The sequence below is a fragment of the Orcinus orca genome, chromosome 5 (assembly GCF_937001465.1).
Source record: "Orcinus orca chromosome 5, mOrcOrc1.1, whole genome shotgun sequence".
Taxonomy (NCBI): Eukaryota; Metazoa; Chordata; class Mammalia; order Artiodactyla; family Delphinidae; genus Orcinus; species Orcinus orca.
This window is the reverse complement of record NC_064563.1, coordinates 138,546,802-138,568,948: the sequence shown is the minus strand read 5'-3', so window position 1 is coordinate 138,568,948 and position 22,147 is coordinate 138,546,802. Positions and strand designations below refer to the sequence as shown.

The 22,147-nt window shown below is 47.8% G+C and overlaps 2 protein-coding genes across 10 annotated transcripts in view; one reads left to right on the top strand and one right to left on the bottom strand.

Moving 5' to 3' along the window:
- SMIM11 (small integral membrane protein 11) overlaps positions 1-22,147 on the bottom strand; it is a 70,205-nt gene that overhangs the window by 38,769 nt on the left and 9,289 nt on the right. For 5 of the 9 annotated variants that reach the window (XM_049709963.1, XM_049709960.1, XM_049709961.1 and 2 more), the window contains 2 exons: positions 20,743-20,807; positions 19,718-19,932 (listed from right to left, as the gene is read on the bottom strand). The exons of 1 other annotated variant lie outside the window; for it this stretch is intronic. The gene's annotated coding sequence lies outside the window, so the exon portion shown is untranslated. Of the gene's footprint in view, positions 1-11,211; positions 14,799-19,717; positions 19,933-20,628; positions 20,808-22,147 lie in introns of those variants that run through there. 3 more of the 9 variants (XM_049709958.1, XM_049709957.1, XM_049709956.1) reach the window with 3 other exon arrangements.
- On the top strand, positions 10,053-11,066 carry C5H21orf140 (chromosome 5 C21orf140 homolog). Its single transcript, XM_004264537.3, has one exon. It carries the CDS (start codon positions 10,119-10,121, stop codon positions 10,887-10,889), a length of 771 nt encoding a protein of 256 aa, XP_004264585.1. The 5' UTR covers positions 10,053-10,118; the 3' UTR covers positions 10,890-11,066.

The following is a 22,147-nucleotide window of genomic DNA, read 5'->3' as shown; positions in this document are numbered from 1 at the left end:
TAGAATGGGTTTGGTTCACTGTCTCCAAGAATGGTTTCCTCTGGGATTTGTGGCTGATGGTACTAGGGTTTGTACCAAATCAAATCAAGGTTACCACAGCTTTCCTGGGGATCAGAACACATCTCTTCTAAATAAAAGTCTAATCAGCTCTGCTGCACTATGATTTGTCTGGTGTGATATAATTACCACAAGATTTTAAAAAAGAATTTAGAGGGTAAACATTTGTTGGTATTTACCCAGCTTTTTGTAGAGTGGCAGGTGGCTCTGATTCTCAGAACTGATTCTGATTGTCTAGACTTCCACGAGAGCAGAATGTCAACTCACCCTTCAATTAAAGTTAGACTTTCTTCTCCTGGCAAAATTGAAACCAACTCTAGTTAACTCATGAAAAAAAAATGGGGGTGGCGGGGGAGGATCTGGGAGAAGGCAACTGAGCTAGCTCACAGAATCTAAAGGGCAGCAGCTTATCCAGGCCTCAGGAAGGAGAGAGGTCAGTTTGCTCAGTGCCCTCAGCTGGAGAACCTTCTCTCTAGGGTCCTCCCAGAAGATGGCTCAGCTCCCATGCTGTCTCTTTGTGCCTCTGCTCACGTTTCAGATGTCAGAGGACAGCATTGCATTGGATCAGGTATAGCAGCTGCCCACCCCTTGGACCAATCACTGAGGGTGGGCCCAGGGAGTGGAGAGCTCTGACTGGCTGAGGCTGGGTCATGAGCTCCCTTATGTGACCTGAGGGCACTAAGTCTAGGAAGAAAATGCCAATAAAAAGAACCGTTAAAAAAAAAAAAAAAAGAACCGTTGCTCAGATATCACCCTCTGTGGAACTTTCTTGACTCCTAAGGCAGACCTGTTTGCTCCTCCAGGGCTGCCATAGCACTTGGTAAACACTTGGATGGGTCAAAGAGAAAATTTTATTTCACAGAATTTCTCCAAGGATGAGAACTGCATTTGTTTACCAAGTATTTGGTACAGGAAGTGAGACCCCAGAGGCTGCTGAATATGGGTGAAACTATTCTTCAGGAGACCAGGAGAAGAATTTGCTTCTCAAGAGAGGTGGAGGGAGGAAAAGACGGAAGGGTGATTAAGGGACCTAGCTTGATGGCAGAACACACTGAGAAATGTCTCCAATGACTCGCCCACCACCAGTCCCACCAGCTCTGATCTACAATGTTAGGAAACTCATGAAACAAACGCTTGAAGTGAGTGGTCTGGGAGACCGTGAAGGGACGGGGTGATGTGTCAAGTCTGTGGCAGGTAGAGTTGAAGCAGCAGGTGGACATGGGATGCTGGGGACAGGAACGCTTTAGTTCCAGTTTAGTTTTAGCTAAACTATCAAGAAGTAACGAAAGTCATGGAGAAGCTGGTACCAAATTTAACCAAATCCCTGTAGAGTGGGTATGGGGAAGAGGGAGGGTGGGGTGAGTGCTTGAGGGGGGCACCTGAAAACTTGGTCCATCTATTAGAGCACTTATCACATAAGACTACAAATACTGGTCTGCAGTCTGTGTCCCCCACCGACGCATGAGAATATGATTTTAAAAATGAGGACAACATCTTATTAATTTTGACATCACTCACTCCTTGCAAACACACAATAAGTATTTGCTGAATGAGTGAAAGTTGCAAGTGTGTCAACTTAGTTATTTACAATGGGTGCTATTCCATTTGGGACAGTAGGTACTAACAATTTTCTCTAGGCACTTTCTCCTGGTGGAAATGTCCAGTCCTCAGACAAAATATAATGAGCATGGAATTTGCACAGGGGACTGGTTGTCCTTAAGGTCTGCTTCCAGCAAGCAAAGGGAGTTGGATTATTACTGTTTATAATCTCTCTCTATGTTTACAAAGTACACTTATCTTTCTATCTCATTTCAGTCCTTGTAACAACCATGGGAGGTGGGTCAGTTCCTGGTTTTGGCCCTGATGGCTCCCTTTCCACCCATAGGTCTGACTCACTAGTCTGTCTTCAAGCCAGCTCAGATATCCTCTCCTCCAGAAAGCCTTCTCCCCTTGCCCAGTCTCCTACAGGTGTACCCCAAAAAATAGCAATATTCATTTAAAAATAATAACAGCTGAAATAAAAGGACTTGGTGTGTACCAGTTGCTAAATGTTCTACATGTATTATCTCATGTGCCTGTTACCCATTCTCTGCATCCCCAGGTCCTATGCTGCCTCTATGCTAACACCCACCAATGAAGCTAGAGAAAAACCATGCAGTCATTTGAACAGAGGAAGTTTCATATAAAGAATTATTAAATGACAATAGGGAAGAAACTATGAAGATGTAAAGAGAACTCTAAAGCATATCCAGGGTCTGAGGGAGAGTGCCCAGGGAAGGACAAACTTGGAAGGGGGTCCCCTCCCTAAGGCTGAGGTGCAGACCTCGTTGGAGAAGGTATGGCTGCAGCCACTGGGTGGTGGAGAGGTTCACATGGTTGCCTGGGCCACAGTCTCTGGGCAGCAGTTAACAATTTCCCTGGCCCAGCAGAACCAAGGCTGATGAATGGGTGCATAAAGAGAATTGGGGTATAGGGAGCCCACTCACAGGCAGGGTAGCACATAGTCTGTTGTGCACTGCACCACGATGGGAAGGCTGCAGAAAACAACTGCCCAGGACAGAGGCCAGCACAGGCTAGTGGACAGCCAGTGGGGGAGTTAGGCCATTGGTAGTGTGCTATGGACTGAAAGTTTGTGCTCCCACCCCCAAATTCATATGTTGCAGCCCTAATCCCCAATGTGATGGTATTAGGAAATAGGGCCTTTGGAAGGTGATTAGGTTTAGATGAGGTCATGAGGGTGGGGCCCCTACCATGGGATTAGTGTCCTTATAGGAAGAAAGACACAGGTCATGCACTCTTTGTAAAAGAAGCATGTATAAAGTGTGGGTGATTGGGGACAATGTGTTACAACAGAACTGCAAAATTGATCAATAAACCTCAGAGCAGAGCAGAAAAAGAAATTTATGTCATCCACCATCAGCATTAGCAATATAATTCGACACACTGGAAAATTTAATGAAGTGAAACAACAAGTTGATGAGCCTCCAATAAAAGTCGTAAATGTCAAATTAAGCCACATCATTTCCATGACATGGATTTCTGTGTTGCTCTCATGTGTGCACAAATCCTGAAGTTCTTCGGAGAGTATTATTATTGTAATTATTATTTGCTGGGGAGATGCTGAGCTGTCTCCCCCCGAGTCGTATTCCTCCTGGGTTGTTTGAAACCCTGATTGCCTCATGCCTTCTGCCCTTAGCTGCCACCAATCCCAGACAAGAACTTTCATGCATTTGTCTCTTTATCATCAGGAAGTGCAGAGGGGAGCCTCTCTAGGCCTGGCAGGGCCCTTTACCCCACACCCCCTGCCTTGTAAACCCACTTAGCACAAGTTATATTAGGAAGTTTAATTAGCAGAAAACAAACAAGTTGGGGGGGTCCCAGCTGGAGCCCAGGGGACATCAGGTCCCCTGCTGGGGTCAGATGTGTCTGAACAAGTGTCAGCGAGGCTCTTTGCATGAAGGACAGAGGACAGATCTCCTCCTGGGGAAAGAGAGATGAGAGAAGTAAGGTTGGGCCCCCCTCAGGTCCTCAGGGCCCAGAAGTCCTGGCAAGAGCCCCAAGATTTACTGGGGGCTGCTTATGTCACGAGCACTCCCTGAACCACGCAGTGGCTGGGGGAGTGGGCTGTGCTGATTGGCTTAAGCTTGGAGCAGGAGTTGACATGGCTTCCTCCAAAAGAACCTGAGCTTCATGGGAGACAGGTGAACACTGGAACCGAACTCAGGGCACTGTTGGGGAGCGGGGTGGGGGGGTGGTCGGGAAAATGGAAGCAGGGAGGCAAACGTGTCCATTAAAGCTGCCGTAGGAAGAGAAGAAAACTAACATTTAATGAACACTACCAAACGCTGGGTGCCTTGATGTACACTAGCTGGGTGATCCCTTTATAAACACCACGAGGTGTGTGCTATCCGGGAATTGAGGCACAGAGAGGCTAAGAAACCTGTATATTGTCAAACAGTGGGCAAGAAGTTCAAAGCTAGGTCCATGTGATATTTCTGTGAATTATTTGTCCAAAATATACCTTTATTTTCATCCAAGGTGAGGAATGAGAAGGCTACTGGTTTGGGCTAGGTTCATTTCTCTCTCATGCCCCCTGCACACGGTGGGTTGGCTGGGGCTCTGCTCTGTGTCATTACTGTCCTTGCTCTGAGACTCAGGTTTCTGGAGCAGCCACTGTTTGAAACATCTCTGGTCTTGGTGTTGAAGGGAAGAAATCCAGAGAGTCTCACGTGGATGGTTAAATGCTCCAGCCTGGAAGAGACGCACATCACACCTGCCTACCACTCACGGGTTAAAGTAGCCCATGGTCCTCCCAACCACAAGGGGGTGGGGAAGTGCCATCCTACCCTGTGCCTGGAAGGCCAGAGCCAAACAATCCAGGAAGAGTACCAATGGCTACTACAGAATTGAACCAGATCCCAAGTTCTCAAACCATGTGCTAAGGACTGAATGTTCGTGTCCCCTGCAAAGTTCATATGTTGAAATCCTAACCTCCAATGTGATGTATTGGGAGGTAATGAGATCATAAGGGTGGGGCCCCATGATGGGGTTAGTGCCCTTAGGAGAAGTGACCTGAGGGCTTGCCTCCTCCAATTTCTGCCCTCTTCATGTGAGGAAACCCTGCGTAAATGACTGTCTGAGGGCACAGGGAGTGGGCCCTCACCAGACACTGTATCTACTGGGTCTACAGGCACCTTGATCTTGGACTTCCCAGCCCCCAGAGCTGTGAGAGATAAATGTCTGTTATTTTTAAGCCCCATCTGTGGTAACTTGTTACAGCAGCACAAAGGGACTAAGACTCCTCGTTCCACGGAGGTTCCTCAGGTCTCCGCAGGACTGAGGAAAGGTCAGTCCCATTCCCTACATTCTATCCTTTTCATTCATATAAAACTCAAACTTTTCTACATTAAAAAGAAGTCTATAAATTTTATGTGAGGAAAAAAAATTGTTCTGTTCCCTTTCAAACTAACTCTGTGGTCCCTGCCAGCCCTACACCCATAGGTCCCCACCAGGCTCTGATCAGGCCTTGCTCTCAAAAGGGGGTTTCAACTTGGCCTCACCTTAGAATCACATAGAAGTCTGTAAAAAACTTGATGATGCCTGGGCCTCGCCCCAGACCAATTCCATCAGAACCCCTGAGCTCGGGGCCCAGGTATAAGCAAAGCTCCTCTGACAGTTCCTCAGTGCTGTTCCAAGCAGTGTCAGGAAGCAGCTGAAGCCCTGAGGGCTGGTTATTGTCTTCCAGGTGCAGGCGGGAGGAGAAGCTGGGGGTGGGAGAATTGCCTCCATTAAACGAGGCAAGAAGCGAGCTGAGGAAGGTTGAAGAGAATTTGGTGATTACCCTGATGGTTCCAGCTCCTTCCCAGCGGCAGGGAGCTGGGGATGATGTGGCCCACGGGTTCAAAATTCACACACACGACACCGTCCACACACACTCACACGCAGACACACACGTTCACACACACATCTGCACACAACACACATGCACAGCATCCCACACACATATACACACACTCACGAATGTGCACACACACATACACACTCACATGTGTAAATCTACCCCATATATACACCTCACACACACACACATATTCCACACATGTATACACACTCTGCACACACACACTCTTACATCCATACTCACATGCATCTTTTTTGTTTCACAAGAAAGAGAAAGATCACATCCTGGGGTGAATGAAACTCCTCCCTTGTCTGGTCCAATTCTCTCATCCTACGTGTGACGAAAAGCAGCTGTGAGGAGGGTCAAGGCGTGTGAGAAGTCCCCCCTTAGTTCTGGTCAACTCTCCTTAGCTCTAGAAAGTATATTAGAAGGATTTTTTTTTAAAGAATTTTTTTTGTGTGTGTGTGGAAAAAAGGTGGCTAGGGGTTCTTCTCCTGGTTGGCAAAGAGAGGAGAAGGGGCACTTTTGTCCTCTCTTCCCAAGCGACTTGTCTCCCAAGCGGGGTGATAATCATTCCAGCTCCATGGGTCGCCACGAGGATTAACCAAGATGCTTCATGTTGAGGGACCAGGGCTGTTTCCGGCACTAAGTGCTCTAGAACAATATCATCTCCCCCACTCACCGACAGAGCAGGGGCTTTGTGACCTCACTTGACAGACATGTCTCATTGGGGGTGACACTCCAACAGCGGGTTGTGGGACAATGAAAAGTCCGATACCCACGTGTACACACACAGACACACACTCAGTGGTGGATCGTCTGCTGAGCAGTGATTTTGGGTTTCTTCCCAGCAGTTTTTCCTTCCTGCCCTGCCCTTTGTAGGGGGTGCTGGGCTCTGTGCTCGTTGCCCTGGAGGAGATTCAGGATGCCAGGGCGAAAGCCTGAGGGCAGGCCCTCTTCCCCTGTAGCTGAGATTGTGCTACTTGTCCTGCAGAAGGTAGGGGAGGACAGGGCTGCCTAGAGGAGAGAATGGGGGCAGAGCTGTACTCAAGCCTGGGGCCAGACAGAGCCTCTTGGGTTGGGGAACTGCAGGGTCCTCAGCCTATTCACTCTTGGGCCCCCTGGAGTTGGCTGGGTCTCCTGGGGCAGTGGCCTTGGGCACACACCTCAGTGGGCCGGATCCTAGCCTTGAGGTTGTTAGCCCCAACAGGACTGCAGTGCCTAGGTGCCGGGACCACAGGGTTGGACGCAGGCACATCCGCATGTGCCCACAGTGAGCAGCGGGGAGGGGTGGCCTCAGCATCCTGCCAACGCTCTGGCCTTGAGGGTGGGGTAAGGAGCCTCTACAATGCCCAAGTCCAGTGTGATGGATTTATATCAATAAGAGACTGTCTTACAGAGTGATGAAAGTCAGAAAGAAAAACAGATACCGTATATTAACGCATATCTATGGAACCTAGAAAAATGGTACAGATGAACCAGTTTGCAGGGCAGAAATAGAGACACAGATGTAGAGCACAAACGTACGGACACCAAGGGGGCAAAGTGGCAGGGGGTGGTGGTGGGATGAATTGGGAGATTGGGATTGATATATATACACTAATATGTATAAAATAGATAACTAATAAGAACCTGCTGTATAAAAAAAATAAAATAAGCATAATGTTGCCTGCACAACCAAGTTTGTGCAATAAGACTCGAAGTAGCACATGTAAACACACATCTGTGTATATGTGCGGCAACTCTTTTAGTTTATGGGATTTGGTGGGGGGAGGTTACGGTTGGTGAAACCAGTTTCCAAATGTTCCCCCTTTTTGGTGACAAGCACAATTTGTGGCAGGTGTGCCAACAGAACCACACTAATACTTACACACTGAGTTAAGATTTCTGTTACTCTCCGTCTTTGAACCGAACAACCTTGATCTCCCAATTATACAAAATTAATTTCAATGAATTAAGCATGTGACAGCATTCTACCTTAGAATATCCGTTACCCAGGCAGTGGAGAAGAAAGAAGTACAGAAGTGTTTTCTAGAAAAGCAGATAGTAGTGACTCTTAGGGCCAAGGGAGAAGGTTGTGACTGGGAAGGGGTGTGGGGTGTGAGGTTTCTGGGAAAGCAAGGTTCTATCTTGAGTCCTGGGAGGTACTTAAAAGGTGTTGCCTTATAAGTCATCAAGGAGACATATACCTACTGCCTCCTGGTGGTCCTTCTGCCACCCTGCACATTCTCCAAAGTGGGACGTGACCCAGGTGAAGCTTTGTTCTTTCTCCCAAGTCCTTAGTATCTCCCAACAGAACCTGAAGTCAAGAAGGGGAAAGCCACAAGGCATAGCATCAGGGGAAGGAGTGAAGGGAAGCGTTCTCTGAGTTCCTCTGGCCGCCCATGGTGCAATGCTTTGCTTGAGTCCAGACCCCACCCACTTTACTGCCTGGCAGGCTACTTCTTGGTCCTGCCCAGATGCAGGCTTGGCCTCTCCCTGGGCCAGTGAGGGTGGATGCTTGTGGTCTTTGTTGGCTTCCTTTCTGTCAGGCTGGACAAGATGTCCCAAGCTCATCTTGCACATTTCCTTCCCCAGACCTACAATCAAAGGACCCCTGATTCCTTCAGTAGGAAATAATATTGAGAGACCATAATCTGGAGGGTAGAGTATACATTGCTACTGAGTTTGTTTGTTTGTTTTGGTTTCTGACACGATAAGCAGTGAGGTTCATTAGTTTCCATTTTCTTGCATATTTTAGAGATCATTGTGTTTTAGTTTTCTTTTTTTACTCTTGTTTTTTTTAAAAAATGTGAAATGTTTACATTTTCTAGTCAAAACTATAAAACAAGATACATTCAGAAAAGATTTCTCACTTTTTTTCCTCCTTCCTGTTCTATCCCTTCCCCTATAGGCAAGCATTTTTAATTAGTGTTAGGTTTATTCTTCTGTTGTTTATATTTGAAAATGCAAGCAAGTATGTATATCCTTTATCATTTATACACACACATATATTTACACAAAGGTAACATTATACATTTTCTTCTACACTTCTGAGCATGTTTCTCATATCCATACATAACTGAAGATTGGATGAGAGAGAAGCAAAGAATTGTGTCTTGGAATTGACTTCATTGTATTATATAATGTTTTCACATCGCTCCAGGCCACAGGGGCCTGTGGGAGAGGAGGCAGAAAGGGGTGTCTGAACAGGGGGGGGCTCTAGGACCACCATTACCACTTCAACCAAGCAGCCACACTTCTACATATTTAGCATCCATATCAAATTTGGTCTGAAAATGGTTCCTGCCACCAGAAGAAAAATTCTAAGAGAAAATGGCCACAGTTATCAACCCAGACCCACTGATTCTAGCCTCTGAGAAAGTTGCTTGGAGAGCACAGGCTTCATGTTAACTTTACTATGCTAGGTTAGTCTTACTGTCTGGCATTGCCTAAACTTGAGTCCCAAGAAAACTTTGTGGCAAGAAAACCTTCATCCATTCAACAGTAGAGAAAAGTAGAGAAAAGAAACCAATAAATCAGTTTGTCCACATCTTCATTTGAGGGAACCCATTATTCACATTTATGAAATCTTTAAGGAGACAAGAAAATACAAAGGAAATTAAAGAGGCTGCTAGAGTTTGAAGTAAACTGTATATAAAACTAAAGTATATAAAACTTGAGTATATAAAACTAAAGTCCTTTGTAGATGGGGTATTGAATTAGCTCAAGAATTGGCAGCCCCAGTGAAAGACAGGTATGCAGGCTGACTTTCTTTCACTGTTCGCCATACCCTTTCTGCCACTTGGAAAAACCACTCTTGATTGTGAAAGTGGACAGGCAGCAGGCAAAAAGTCCATGTGTACACAGACATAAACCATATATGTGTCTAGGCCTCACCGGACACATCATGACTGGTACCCTTGGGGCCTGGCACAATGCCTGGTGTATAGTAGGTGCTCAGAATGGTTGAATGAACAAATATATTACACTTCATCCTCATGACCTAAATGGAAATGAGTGAGGAACTTGGCTCATCACTGTTAAAAGGTTGCTTTAGGGGCTGAATTGTGTCTCCCCCAAATCTCATGTTGAAGCCCTGACCCCCAGGACCTCAGAATGTGACTATATTTGGAGACGGGGTCTCTAAAGAGGTGATTAAGGTAAAATGAGGTCATATGGGTGGGCCTTAATCCCACAGGACTGGTGTCCTTATAAGGAGAGATTAGGACAGAGACACGTGGGCACACAGAGGAAAGGCCAAATAAGGACATAGGGGGAAGGTGGCCATCTGCAAGCCAAGGAGAAAGGTCTCAGGTGAAACCAGACCTGCTGACACCTTGATCTTGGGCTTCTAGCCTCCAGAAGTGTGAAAAAATAAATTTCTGCTCTTTTGTTACGGCAGCCTTAGCAAACTAATACAATTGCCAATCTCTCTCCAGACCTACTACAGATGCAATGTCAAAGTAACATCTTGGATGGCTTGCCATTCCCATTCCCACGTCATACAAGCCAGAAAGGAATTGTTCTGAGTGTGTGTTTCATGATGCTTTGAAATCTCAAGTGTATCTATGGGACCAGCTCAGCTGTAAGAAAGCCCTTTATGAGGTCATCATCCCACTCTTGCCAGATCACTGCAGATGGAGACACTCAAGCTTTGAAAAACACTTGAAGAGCTACCATGCCTCACTTTGCAAAACCTCTTTTAAGAAACATTATTATCAGAAATCTATTCAACAGCATGAAGAGGAAGCAATGTCTCCAGTATTTGAAAACCCTGAGAACACTGCAATATGATGGGTTTACAACTGTATATTTGGGGGAAACTTATATCCCTGAGAGTCTTGTAACAGGGGAAGATTTTAGTGATGGCTATTTCACGCCAACTCCAACTTGGTGTATTGTGCATGCCGGTGGTAGTCAAGGATGGATGCCTTGGAAATATCGGATGTTCCTAAGGGATGAGTTATGCATCAAACAAGAAGACAGCCTCTTCTCTGAGTTCTGTGATGTGGCAAAGAAGACCTACGGGAAGTGCACCATTGTGCTCAAAGACAGAAGGCAGCAGGATGAGATGAAGCCAAAGGAAGACATAGAATCCGAGGCCCAGGTCCATGTCCCATCAGTCCTTAACTTAACGAACATCACATGTTGTCCACAGGTGGCCAAGTCCTATGGCCATGAACTACTCTCTCTGCCTTCCGCTTACAGTTATCTGAACCCTCTAGACTCAGCCTGGTCTTCTCTGAAATGGTTTATCATCAATTACAGAAAGGAGTTTTGTTTGCAGTCCACTGATGGTGTCTATTCTTACAAGTATATACTCTTCAGTGATTTAATTAGCAAAGGGATTGAAAGGATGAACCCAAGCAAATGGAGAACACTAACTAACAAAGTACAAAGATGGGAAAACTACTATCTTGGTAAATTTTCTGAAGTGCGATTCCTCTAACAGCAGGGCCGTGCTGTGGGCATGATCTTTACCAATTCTGTTGGGTTTGATTCTGGACCACTGCAGCCAAAGATACTCCAACAATGACCTCACAGGGATGCTGTGAGGACTGCTTCCTAAGGGCATTGGCAAAGTGCTTATGGTTTGCTGAAGGTTTCATTAAATCTTGTTGGTAAATTAGTGATCTTGACTTTCATCTGGTTAAGGCCACTCTGAAGGCTATTATGTCAGTGAGAGGATGAGAGTTAACGAGCCCAAAGGAGCTGGGAAGTGAGAGAGATGAACAGAGCTAAAGGTTGTGTGAGGACGAAAAGAGAACCAAGAGTGTGCTCACAAAAAATTGAAATTAACTAGTGTGCCTACCGGTTTCAGTCCACCAAAATAATCCACAGGGAGCCGGCTTGCCATCAACAGATGTGGTCCAGATGGTGGCTGAACAGGCTCTTTCCCTTCCATTGCTTGAAAGCAAGGAGGCAGAGGGTGAGCAAGAGACATCCAAGGAAGTTAAACCCCAACCAGATCCTCCAGGCAAGTTGGTGGTCCCCATAAGGAACCTGGAAAGCTATGACAGTGATTGGTTCAAGTGGGACTTGGTGGGTGAACAGGTGACGTAAACAGGAGGGTCTACAGAACCCACTTATCCAATCCGTCTCCCATTCCAACTCCAAGAATCCCAACGGGAGGTCACTAGCCTGTCATGCAGTTGCACCTCGGGGCCCTGGTTGCTGAGCCACCTGTGGCTAACGGCACCCTAAAGTCTGGGGCTGCTGCTAATGGTGGCTGTAAGGATTTGTGGTGGTATTTTTCACTTTTATAAAAAAAAAAATCCCTGCCTCCTATTAAACATATCACAAAATTCACTCTTGTTTATGTATGTTCAGGCAGTAATTTTATAGCAGAAGTAATTATTCTGGGGTATGTCAAAAACAATGTCTGAAAATTGCTACCAACTCCCAACAGACCTGCCTATATATCAGATGGTGAGGCCAGGTTCCCGCTAGCCAAGCACAGAAAAATCAGATTCTTTGCTTGTCTTCTGCCCTAATTCCTTCCTGAAACTCCCTGGATTATTTAGAAACACTTTGTCAGAAAACAGATGTTCAGTGCTTTTCAGCAACTAAGCGGTGGACTTCTGCAGCATCCTGTTTTTATGCATTTTATCTGCAGATGAATCACACTTACCACCTCCAACCACTGGGAACCAGACACTCTCAGCTGCACCTCCCACTTTACAGCCAACCGTGCAGTATGAGTTTCTTGCGGCTGCTGTGACAACTACCACACACTTGGTGCACTAAACCAACAAAAACGTATCCTCTCCCAGTCCTGGAGGCCTGAAGTCTGAAATCAGTTCCGCGGAGCCAAAATCAAGGTGTCAGCAGGGCCACGCTCCCTCCACAGGCTCTAAGGGAGAATCCATTCCTGGCCTCTTGTGGCTTCTGGGTGGCTGCCCGCCTTCCTTGGCTTGTGGCCACATCACTCCAATTTCTGCTTCTGTGGCCACATTACTTTCTCCTCTTCTGTGTCCAATCTCCCTCTGCCTCCCTCTTATAAGGACACGTGTGACTGCATTTAGGTCCCATCCAGATAATCCAGAATCGTCTCACCATCTCAAAATCCTTAATTTAATCACACATGCAAAGATTCTTTTTCCATATAGGGTAACATTCACAGGTTCCAGAGATTCAGACCTGGATACATTTAGGGACCATTATTCAGCTGAGCACAGGTTCTAAAGAAGGTTTTCTTCTGCCAGCTGAAATACTGCATTTCCCACTGAAATACTTCACTTCCCAGAGCATTTCCCAGGGGTAACACAGTTACCCCTGGTGAAACGGCTCTCCCTGTGTGGTACTTTTATTTTTAAACCTTTTATTTATTTTATTAAAATATTTTTTTTATTTTTTGGCCATGCTTCGCGGCATGAGGGACCTTAGTTCCCCAACCAGGGATCGAACCTGCACCCCCTGCCATGAAAGCGGGGAGTCTTAACCACTGGACCGCCAGGGAAGTCCACTGCATGGTACTTTTGTGTGGTTTTTTTCGCTACCTGTTTCATGTATGTTTCAGAATTTATGTTCCTTAAGGGTAACAGGACTCAGACCTCCTTGGTGACTTCAGGGTCGGTGGCCTGCGTTTGGGATGTGAGTGCGTTTTGCCCCTACGTCGCATTTATCTCACACCTGTCCAGAGTTCTGTAGTGACAACCACTAACAGCTATACACGCTTAACTCACTTAATCCTCACAACAGTCTGCGATGTAGGAACTACCATTGTCTCCATTTCTCAGAAGGGTAAACTGAGGCACAGAGAGATATGCAACTTGCTCCAGTGCGGAAGAGCTGAGGTTCAAATCCAGAGTTCCCAGGTAGAACTGTTATTCACACAGCCTCTCTACTAACGAGCAGCTCAGTTCACCCTCAAAACAACCTCTCAGGTAGGTCCTATCACTTTCCCATTTTACAGATGAGGAGACTGCGACACTCAGGCCAGTCAGAGCCTAAGCCCGTGTGCCCAGCCGCCATGCTTGGCTTGGTTACTGAAACACGGTGTAAGGCTTGCCTCTGACATCAGACAATCAGCTGGCAAAGTGGCTGCCTCCAACTGGACACAACAAAACATACTTCAGCACAATATTGAGCTAGAGGCAGGTACTTTTTAAAGACACACTATTTTGCAGTGAGAAAAAAAATGGGAGGTTTTTGGGTTACCAGATGAACAAGATAGACCAACAGGAGCTATTTTTCTGGGAAAACCGAGACGATCTAATAAAACGAGTTTAGGATTGTATTCCTTCGAGGCCTTGTTCGATCATTAGAAAGCAAGTAGGGAAAAAGAGAACATCGGTATAACCAGAGATCAAAGGGCCACGGGTAATGTGCAATTGAGTTACATAATATTGTACTCATAATTAAGAAATTCTGCTTTATGCCAAGCATGGAAACTTCCAGGAGAACACAGTGGAAAGTACACGGGCTTCTGGGAATCGGATGGATCTCGTTAGAATCGCAAGTTTCCAGCCTGTTAACTATGAGACTTTGGACAAGTTACTTCCCTGAGGCTCAACGAACTCATTCGTAAACTAGAGTTGAGGGCTTAAACACTTAGCACACACCAAGCCACTACATCATGACCAGCCCCAACTCAGTGCTCAATAAACTGGAGCTCCTGTTACTGCAGTGCAGGCTGGGCTTCCAGCAAGCGCATGCACAGTTAGAGCTGCTTCTCATTTCCTTTTCACTCTTTGTGGCAAATTCTTGCTTTTTATCACTGGGTTGTAATCAGAGTAGACACATCTTAAGATGTGTCTTTTGATCAAAGGAAATTCTTTTCTCTGGCATTTCTTTTAAGACCGTCTGCGATAGGTTAGGGAATTAAGGATAAGAGGTCTCTTCTGGTGGTGTGGACAGCGAGGATGGAGAGTACAGCCTGGAACCTTTTGGGAGCAGCACTTGTATGAAATAAACAGTAGGTGAGGGCTTCCCTCGTGGCGCAGTGGTTGAGAGTCCACCTGCCGATGCAGGGGACGCGGGTTCGTGCCCCGGTCCGGGAGGATCCCACGTGCTGCGGAGCGGCTGGGCCCGTGAGCTGTGGCCGCTGAGCCTGCGCATCCGGAGCCTGTGCTCCGCAGCGGGAGAGGCCACAACGGTTAGAGGCCCGCGTACCGCAAAAAAGAAAAAAAAAAAAAAAAAAAAAACAGTGGGTGATAAGGCCCAGCAGCCCTGCAGGTGTGGACACATCTTCTGGAAGACCCTTCATGATGTTGGTGGCGCTGACTCCTTCGGAGAGGTTGGCTGAGGGCACATCTCATCCACTTTGGTCCTCATCAGGACCAACAACCACACGCCCACTCCCTTCCTGTGGGCCAGGCTCCCCCTGAGGAGGTGGCGCATTGGAAAATGTGCTGCCCTGGAAAAAGCCCAGAGGGAAATAGGTTAATGGAGCTGAATGCCCACTGGCTCAGGCCTTGACCACTCAAGGAAGGTCCAGGCTCAACTGAGTTGATCGAGCTGCACCTGGCCAATCAGGGGACCGAGTTGCCCCCTATCCCCGCAGGTGGTACACACTCCTTCCATTTGTGATTGTTTTACATGTACAGAACATTTTTATATACTCGACCTCATTCAGTTTAGACAACCACCCTGTACATAGGCAGGGCAGTGATCGTTAAGCTTGTTTTACAAATGAAGACAAAGTGGTAACTGACTCACCTGGAGGGATGCCCACCTGTAGTGGCAGGAGGGTCAGGACTAGAATCCACGTCTTCCTATCAGGAAGTCCTCACAGCCCTCTCTAGCTGGTTCTATGGGTCAGTTAGGATTAGGTCAGGCTATGAGTAGTGGAGACCTAACCACAGAGATTTAAACAAAATAGAAGGTACCGTCCCATCCCCCACCAAAACAAAAAATGCTAAGGTGGCAGTTCAGGGCTAATATGATGGATCCACGATCATAAAGAACTCAGGGTCTTATCTTTTTCCTCTACTGTCCTAGACTTGGTTCCATCCTCAACGTCACCTCATAGTGCAAAATGGCTGCTGAAAAAGCCATTGCATTAGCATTCCAGGTAGCAGAGAAGGAGAAAAGGAGGAAGAAGGGCTCATCCCTTTTCTTTTAAGGGACTTTCCAGGAAGTCTCACACTTAAACCTTCCACTTAAATCTCATTGGCTAGACTTAGTTGCAAAGGAAGCTGGGAAAAGTAGTCTTTATTCTGGGTGGTGATGTGGCCAGCTGAAAATCCCTGCTCCCCTTCTTTTGGGTGTTACTACTCACCCACTCACCAAATATTCGAGCACCTTCTATGTGCCTGTAACGTGTGGCCCGGACAGGGGCCCAAAGAAAGTAAGCTCAGGCCCTGGAGGCAGTCAGGTTGGTGGTGTGGAGTACCTCTCGGTCAGTGAGATTTTGGAGGTGTGGGGAGTGAGGGCTCAGAGTCGAGGGCCTGGCTGGGGAGTCAGGGGCAGAGCAGCAGGAAGAGGTGAAACTGGAGCCGAGGCCAGAGGAAGAGCAGTGACTTCATCACAGTGGGTAGAAGAAGAGGTCAAGTGTGCCCAGCTTACCCACTTCCCAGGGCACGGGGTATGTGAGTGCGCGCGCGCACGCGTGCGTGCAAGTGTGCGTGTGGTGGGCAGGGAGCAGTGTGAGTGGAATGAAAGGAAGAATGCAAGTGTGGAAGGGACAGGATGGAAAAAGAAAACAACGTGTTGTATGAGAAGGAGTTTGGGCTATTCTAGAAGGAAAGGAAAGACCCTGAAGGGTGTGGTGCAGGACGATGGGTTAGGGTGGGGAAGCATAAGTTTTCCCACCAAGGAGTCCAGCTCCTGGTTCAAAACCCATGTGTGGTTTTCCAGGCCTGACCACAGGCAGTTACAAAGGTGTCACCCAGCAGGGCTCATGGGGGCAAAAGCCACCCTCCCCACAGCAGACTTGGTGACAGCCAGGGCCCTGCCGTCTCTGAAGGGAGCTGTAGTCCACGGCTCAGGCCCCTGACCTGGAGGGAGAGGGGAGAGGGGACTGCAGGCCCCAGGTCCTTGGGCTCTGCCCACTGCACCCAGCATCCCTCCCACGGTCAGAGTAGAAGGACTTGCCTCAAGCTAAAGGGGAAACCGAGGCCTTTACCCAGCACAGCTTCCCTGGGTATCCCCTCGCCCTGCATGTACCGGGGCCTTCAGTGCCCGGCCCCCAGATGCCATCCACCTCCAGCCCGGCCAGGTTCCCTTCCCTTTTCCTGTCGCATCTCCTTCAGCCTGTGATCATGCTCAAGCTTACTCCTTCTGGAAAAACCTTTCCCTCAACCCTGCCTTCCCCTAAGGCTACCAATGTCTCTGTCCCCACCTCTGAGGTGCACAGCAGGTGGCAAAGTTGGGAGAACTTCTTTTACAATTTTTAAACAATCAGCTCGCCGAGAAGTCCCTCCAAGTTTAATTCAATGGGGCTAATTGTGAATCTTTGAAAAGTACAATCAGTACATTAGAGAGTGTCCAAAACATCTGGAAACTCAAGGGAAATACTGAGCCAATTATTTGAAAACTAACCAGTTATTTGTAATCAACACATTGCTCAGACAAAAATTTGTTTCCTGACTTTGCAGACCACACACACACACACACACTTGAAATTAGGATGCAAATGGCACTGTTTCTATTTCCTCATACCCTCCCCACTTCCCACAGCCTGGCCTCTGTCCTCATCGTGTCGTCTTGAAGACTTGATGACCCACGACTTGGAAGAACAAGAACGCCTGCCCACCTGCCCTGTCCTTGCACGGGAGTGAAAAGTACAGGTCCAGAGCTGAACTGCGAGGTCCACATCCTGTCTCTGCCTCTTGCCAGCTGGGGAACCTTAGACAGAGAGGTTAACCTCTCTGTGCCTCGGCTTCCTTATTGTGAGACGGGGACGGTGACACATGTTGGGGGTGACAGATGTAAAGCAGGAGGAATAGTTAAGGGCTAAACAAGGATTCGCAGCTACGTTCTCTCCCCTGCTCCCCAGCCTACGGGCTCCAGATGTTCCTTCCCAGCCCGGCTTCTGGCTCATCTCCCTCTGCCCATCGTTTAAGGCTCCAAAGGAGATTCAAGGACCACCTCAGCGGCATCCCCTTGGGGTTTTCAAATTTGTTCACAGATTCCTGGTCTCTCCCGCATGGCTTCTGATGCCGTGGGTCTGGGGCCCAGCCCAGGAATCTGCACTTTAAACAGCCTCTCGTGTGCGCTCACGTTTAAGAACCCAGCCTCAATCCTCTTTTCCCTCCAGACTCTCCATCACCCCTGGCTTCCCTCCAACAAGGACGAGACCTGTGGCATCTCAGCACAGCCGGGGATCGCAAGTCGGCAGTACTGTGCCCGCGCAGGCCCGGCCCCTGCAGGAGGCTGGGAAGGTCGCATCCAGGCAGGTGTGCTTCCCTGAGATGAGAATTTGGTGACAGACGGGCAAGAGATGACCTTTTTTCAAACGCCCCAGATTTTTTGTTTGAAATATTCAGTTCCTGAAATATATTATGTACGTCTCTGCCTCGTTAAGCAAAGTATATAAAGACAGTTTCACCTGTCCTTAGTGTCATGATGGGTGTCGTTCCTGGTGTGGGCTTGGCGATCGTACAGACGAGTTCTCAGGCCTGGTCTGCTGCTCAAAGACCGTCTCTCTTGCTCTGAGGCATTTCTGCCGCCAACAGCCTTTCTTCATATCTGATTCTAGTATGTTGTAAGCTCAAAAACCAAAAACGTGTTAGGAGCCCATCTAACAAGATGAAATATGATCTGTGTGAGGGATCCTGGGGCTCTCTTGTGCATGGAGGACGTAGATTCCAGTTTACGTTCTTTGAAACATCTTTCAGCTGCCCAGGGATGGTGGTCTTATGGAATCGTTCTCAGTTATGGTCCCGAGAGAGGCTGGGTAGGTGCAGTCAGACGGGGTCCTGGGTGTGGGCTTTACCAATCACTCCATCCACCCACGTGTTCATGCATCCAACCACTTATTTAAAGTCAAGCTACAAATCTACTGACTTCATGTACACAGGGTTGGAAAAGTATCAATAAATCCAAATACAGTAAGTCCCCTACATACAAACCTTCAAGTTTCAAACTTTCAAAGATGCAAACGTGTATCTGGTTCCAGCAAGGAACCAGAACCTGAGCCATCAGCGTCAGGCGTGAGTGAAATTGCAGCTCGCCCTCCGTCTCCTGTTGCTGACGACCGTTCAGCTCTACCGTCTCCCACCTCCTCTCCCTCCTCCAATCAGTAACTCTTCTTGCCTGTTCACTCGATGCCAGCCCCTGTATGCCAGCTGTTGTACTGTACTACTGTACTCTTCAAGGTACTGTACTGTAAGATTAAAAATGTTTTCGTGTTTGTTTTTTATGTATTATTTGCGCGAAAAGTATTATAAACCTATTACAGTACAGTACTATAGAGCTGATTGTGTTAGCTGGGTACCTAGGCTAACTTTGTTGGACGTACACACAAAATTGAACTTCCGAACGCACTCTCAGAACAGAACTCGATCGTATGTAGGGGACTTACTATAGTGATTATCTCCCCCTAGTGGAAGAAGAGAGTATCAGAAAGGTTAACTTAAACCCCAAAACACCGTTTACAGAAAACCTGTGGGTGTGGTCAATGGTTTATTCCTATCCTTAGATGATCTGCTACCGAATTTTCCAAGAAGACGGCCAGATGTTCCACCAATTCCAAAACTGAGTTCTAAATCCCAAAGCCTAGAAACACACCTGTGTTTAAAATAAACCTGAACCTCTACTAGATGGGCATAGGGTCTCCGTGAAAAGCCAAGGCCACTCTGCATCCCCTGCCCTGGGATTTACGAGGCATACAGGTGTAAGTACGTATGAGGAAAGGGTGCCCAGGGGTAGTGGGTGTGATGCCAGGCGTGCTGGGAGCCCATGATGCCCTCATCCTGCAGAGAGGTGAGGAAGCAGAGGCCGAGGCCCTAGCGCAGGAGCCTAGAGCAGGGTGGGGGGGTCACCCGCCAGGCGCAGAGTCCGCCCTGACAAAGGTAGGAGGCTAGGCCATAGCCCAGGGTCAGTTCTGGACCTACCTGAGCAGGTCAGGGAAGCGAGGGTGCCAGGCTGCATCTCACCTCTGCTCTGGTCATCTGCTCCTGCCGCATGGGACCCAGGCCACCGCGAGGCTCCCAGGCAAAGGCCAGAGCAGCATCCTGCAGGGAGGCTGAGGTGCGAGCATGAGGGCAAGTCCCCTTCTATTTTGGGATTTGTAGCTTGTAGAGTCAAAGTCTCCTGTATTTAAAACTTTGATTCTGTGTAAATTCTGTTTTCTAAATTGTGATTAGGAGCAGCCTGCAATCACAGTAAAACTTAAGAAAAATATAATTCCCTTTATTCCTCATGCTTAAAATTCCAAGTTCTGCCAACCTGGGCCAGGATGGCGTGGGGCAGGGGGGAGGTAGGGGGAGTACCTATTAACAGGCCCTCGCGCAGATTTTCCACGTGGCTGCCTGCAACGAGACCAAACATTCCACCATATTTGTGGCTTTGGTTACTGTTGCCTCATTCCCCATCCTCTGTGGTATCTGGAGAGAAGTGAAAAAACAGGAACCTTTTAATAGAGACCTCAGTCGGTTAGGGGCTGAGTCAAAAGACTTATGGACCCCACTCCTCTCAAATATTACAGTCTGCTGAGCATGTCCCGCCCTTCATCTCATATCAGCAAATCGGAACAAGCAGACTGGTGGGGAGAGGACAAAGCACACCTGGGATCCTCTTTCCTCCTCACAAACAGGCAATTCCTCCTAGACTTGGTACCCACCGGGGCAGGAGGGTCTCATCCTGCACCCCTCCCTGCAAGGACCTCACGGGTCAGCAGAGGCACGATGGTCCTGGAGCAGCGAACAGCCCCTCCCCCCAACAATGAAAACACAAGAAAGAGCCGAAGTGCTCGGAGGAGAGAAAGAGGAGGAAAGGAGCAGGCACTAGGGTAGCAGGTTAGAGGGCTGGAGGGGTGGGTGAGGGACAGCAGGCTGATGCGACAGCTACGGCCCCGTCGTCTGTGGAGGTGCACCTGTGATCTGGTACCCACGGCTAGGAGATGCTAGAAATGCAAAATTCCCTCCTCTCACTACACAGAGGGGTGTGTGTGTGTGAGAGAGAGAGAGAGGGAGAGAGAGAGAGAGAGAGGGAGAGGGAGAGGGAGAGGGAGAGGGAAAGGGAGGGAGGGAGAAGGAGAGACATACACCTACTTTGGCTTATTCCAAAGACCGGAGACACCCTTTTTACAAAGGTATTTTCTTTTAGTAAACAAAATACTGGTTCTTTTAAAAGCACAGAAAAATTCACATCGTTTTAAGTTAGACTATAGGCTGGGAGTTTATCTTCTGACATACCATTCAATAATTAAATCTTTCATCTCAGCCGGAGTCCACTCAAGCTGACATTTAAATTACAAAATCTAGAAAGGAAGACCAAAGGGAGAAGCATGAAATGTCTCACAGAGTAAGAGGGATTGTTTTACTCGCTCAGCATCAACCTTTATGTTCAGCCATTTACACTTAAACAGAAACCACTGAAGCATATCTATTAAGGAATGAAGTTTTAGCATCACAATTTCCTTTCATCTAAAAAAAAAATCCCTTTTGTTTAAAACAAGGCTCCAGGCCAAGCTTTGATAAGCTGCCAGCCTAGGACGGGGAAACGGGCTGCCCTGGTCAGTTCTAGGCTCAGCTGGACAAGCCATCCCTCCCCACTTCACTGACGGGCCTCTACTGACGTCTGTGGGAAGGAAGAAGCGTTTAGGGCCTCGCACCTCGTCTTTTCTTTCTCTTTGCGGTTAACACACAAAATGATGACTCTGTGGATTAGAAATCCAATCAGCGTTTCAAGGGAAACTGCCTTCCCTCACCTTCTTCGATTCTGAAGCGCTCCCTCTTCCCCCTCTAGTGCCGACTCATGAATTTCAGTCAATAAAACATCTTTTTTTTTTTTTTTTTTTTTTTTTGCGGTACGCAGGCCTCTCACCGTTGTGGTCTCTCCCGTTGCGGAGCACAGGCTCCGGACGCGCAGGCTCAGCGGCCATGGCTCATGGGCCCAGCCGCTCCGCGGCATGTGGGATCTTCCCGGACCGGGGCACGAACCCGTGTCCCCTGCATCGGCAGGCGGACTCTCAACCACTGCGCCACCAGGGAAGCCCCCAAAACATCTTTTTTTTTTAAAAAAAGGCAAGATTTCATAACAATAACTTCTTTGGCCTGGCAGGGCATCCAGCTCACTAAGGACCAGTGAGAGGACGGTCTCCTCCCCTGGGGTGAGAAACAGGAGCTGAGCGCTTCCCGCAGCTCCCTCCCTGAACTCGGCATTCAGGACCAGGACACAGTACGACCACCAGGAGGGACACACTGGGGTTGAACGTTCGACCTGGGCTCAGTTCTGGTTCTGCTCTTCACCATGTACAGTGGGGGCCACTTTTCAATCTGAATGGACCACACAGGGCCGTCAGGAATCGTCAGTAACATCGCTGTATGTGAAACGCTCAGCAAAATGCTAGCCCAGAACAATCATTCAATACGTTATGACAATTATTACTCATAAGTATTCTTTTTAGCCTCAACAAGTCTACGAGTATTGTAAGGGAATTCACGTCTACAGAAGTCTGTCTCAGAGTGGACAGAGGTTTTGGAGGTCACCAACCCAGTGGTTCCTACAGTGACCTGTTGCTGACAAGACAGCGTAAGAATCACCTAAAAAGTTTTCAAGAGAACAGATGCCAGACCCAACCACAGGCAGAATGGAATC

Excerpts from the sequence above, each read along its gene's own strand:
- C5H21orf140 (XM_004264537.3), top strand. The coding sequence starts at position 10,119 with ATGCCTCACTTTGCAAAACCTCTTTTAAGAAACATTATTATCAGAAAT.